Source organism: Pistacia vera, unplaced genomic scaffold (assembly GCF_008641045.1).
Source record: "Pistacia vera cultivar Batoury unplaced genomic scaffold, PisVer_v2 Contig1122, whole genome shotgun sequence".
NCBI lineage: Eukaryota > Viridiplantae > Streptophyta > Magnoliopsida > Sapindales > Anacardiaceae > Pistacia > Pistacia vera.
This window is the reverse complement of record NW_022195163.1, coordinates 189,471-192,080: the sequence shown is the minus strand read 5'-3', so window position 1 is coordinate 192,080 and position 2,610 is coordinate 189,471. Positions and strand designations below refer to the sequence as shown.

Genomic DNA, 2,610 nt, shown 5'->3' with positions numbered 1-2,610 from the left:
AGAGCAATCCTCTGATTTATTTTATTTATATTGAAAAAAATAAATAAATATATGGACAAATATAACAGCTGGTCAGTGGTCACATTGAACTTTCCATTCCTTCCAAAATTCATTAATTAATTCATTGATCTTCATCTTCATCTACTGAAACAGCCCCATCTTTCTTTAACCTTTTTGTTGTGCTTGACTTTGACAATTGTACAAAGATTTTCAAACCAAAGTAACCGACATGTCACCCACTTTCCGCTAGCTTATGCTGTATAAATACTTGTGCTTATTTCCCTTTCTTTTATAATACTTTTCTATATCTTACTTTCAATTCAAGCACATGCCAGCTCTTTGCTAACATATTTATCTTATCTTCTAAATCTCCTCCTCTCTCTCTCTCTCTCTCTCTCTCTCTATATCTCTTTTTCCACCTTGTTTCCTTCCTGCAATTCCATCTTTTAGCTTCTATTTAACTTATTTTCACCAGGGAAATCTCATAAACTTGCTTTCACTTTTGTTCATCAAGACGTGTTTTAGCTAGCCTGCAAATTTATTTTAGAGATCGCGAGAAGTTATGGAGTCTTTTTCATGGATTAATACTTCGTTGGATCTTAATACTAAGCCTCTGAAATTATTCAACGATGAACTTCACCTGCCGCCGGTGCCGCCCTCGCCAAAGAAGAAAGAGTTGCCAAGCAATGTTTCTGGGTTGGGAACAAAAAATCTCTCTGTAAAAGAAGAGGTAAGTTCAATATATAAATCTGTTTATTAATTTGTTATGGAGAGTTTTTTTGTTTTGGTATTAATTGTTGTGTTTTGATTTGCAGACTGGAGCTTTAGTTGAGGAATTGAACCGGGTGAGTGAAGAAAACAAGAAGTTGACTGAAATGTTAACAGTGATGTGTGAGAACTACAATGTTTTGCGGACCCAATTGGTTGATTATATGAACAAAAATCCTGAAAAGGAGATTAGTTCTTCAAAGAAGAGGAAATCTGAAAGCAGTAACAACAACAACAGCAACAATAATGGAAATATTGGAAACTCTGAAAGCAGTTCCACTGATGAAGAATCCTGCAAGAAACCAAAAGAAGAAACCATCAAGCCAAAGATTTCTAGAGTCCATTACAGGACTGATGCCTCCGATAGGGGCCTTGTAAGTCTAAAATCCATTCATATTTTGCATAAAATATTGATCAATTTTTCGAAAAATTTAAATTCAAATTTTTGTCACTACAAGAAAATACATCTTTTGTATCAGAAGGATTTTGTTGAAAATCTGTCGCAAAAGACTTTTTATTTTGTTTATATCATATTTCCAGTGAAACTAACTGATACTAAAACTGGCTTTGCAAAAAATATTGTACGGATTTTTATCCAATTACTTTCTGATAATAACAAAAAAAAAAAAAAAAAAGCATGATAAATACTAATTTTTTGTGTAGTGTGTTCATGTGATTGATCGAAGTTTGAATGTTTTACAGGTCGCGAAAGATGGATATCAATGGAGAAAATACGGGCAAAAGGTCACCAGAGATAACCCATCTCCCAGAGCTTATTTCAAATGCTCTTTCGCTCCAAGCTGCCCTGTAAAAAAGAAGGTACTTATTTAGCCAAAATCTTAGGCCTTTTTTTCATTATTAAAAACACAACTGGAGTTAGTTTACAGTTTACTGAGTGAAATTTGGTAAAAATTTTCAGGTTCAGAGAAGTGTTGAAGATCAATCTGTATTGGTGGCAACTTATGAAGGAGAGCACAATCATCCACACCCTTCACAAATGGACTCGACATCGGGGTCAAGTCGGGGCGTGAACATGGCGGCGGGTTCAGTCCCCTGCTCAGCCTCTCATGGGTCAACCGTCACATTTGATCTGGCAAAATCAAAGTCAAGTAGCAATGACAGAGTAGTGAAGCCGAGATTTGAAGCACCAGAAATGAAGAAGTTTTTGGTGGAGCAGATGGCGACTTCGTTGACTAAAGACCCCAATTTCACAACAGCTCTGGCGGCTGCAATCTCAGGAAGAATGTTTCAACCTAATTCAACTGAGAAATGGTGAAATTAAATTAATGGAAGTCGGTGTAGATGAGTTGAACTTTATGCATTTCAAAGTTAGTTGGTAATTAGAGTGTTTGGAGATTCAGAAAATACTCCGTAATTTGTAAATATAAACATTGGAAAGAAAAGAAAATTCCAACAGTCATTCTTGAATTGTCAATCAATAGAAGTTAGATTTTAAATATTAGTGATTAGACTAATAATCTTTGGCTTGATTGTAGTCAAATCTTACAAATTATAATTTATAATTTATATTTTACGGCTGCATGCTGCATGCATTAACAGTTTCTTAAATGAATATGTATAGAACAAAAACTTGTGAGAATTAAATCATTGAAAATTTGAGTTTTTTTTTAATTAAAAAGAAAGTCATAGTTTTTGACAATACTTCTACAACTTAATAATTATAGCAATAAAAGAAAAATAATAATTTATTCATGAATCTTTTAAGTAAAAAGATAATTTTGCCGCTGATTGTTTTGTAAACAATATATATATATATATATATATTTTTTTTTAATGACTCGGGGTATCTTGGTCAACTTATGCATACCTCAATTAATCCCT

At 33.4% G+C, this 2,610-nt stretch overlaps 1 protein-coding gene across 1 annotated transcript; it reads left to right on the top strand.

Annotated features, from left to right (window-relative positions):
• The first annotated feature begins 380 nt into the window (after positions 1-380).
• LOC116142057 (probable WRKY transcription factor 40) lies at positions 381-2,237 on the top strand. Its single transcript, XM_031427514.1, has 4 exons — positions 381-730; positions 816-1,142; positions 1,471-1,587; positions 1,688-2,237. The coding sequence occupies exons 1-4, from the start codon at positions 563-565 to the stop codon at positions 2,042-2,044; spliced, it is 969 nt and encodes a 322-aa protein (XP_031283374.1). The 5' UTR covers positions 381-562; the 3' UTR covers positions 2,045-2,237.
• The last annotated feature ends 373 nt before the right edge of the window (positions 2,238-2,610 follow it).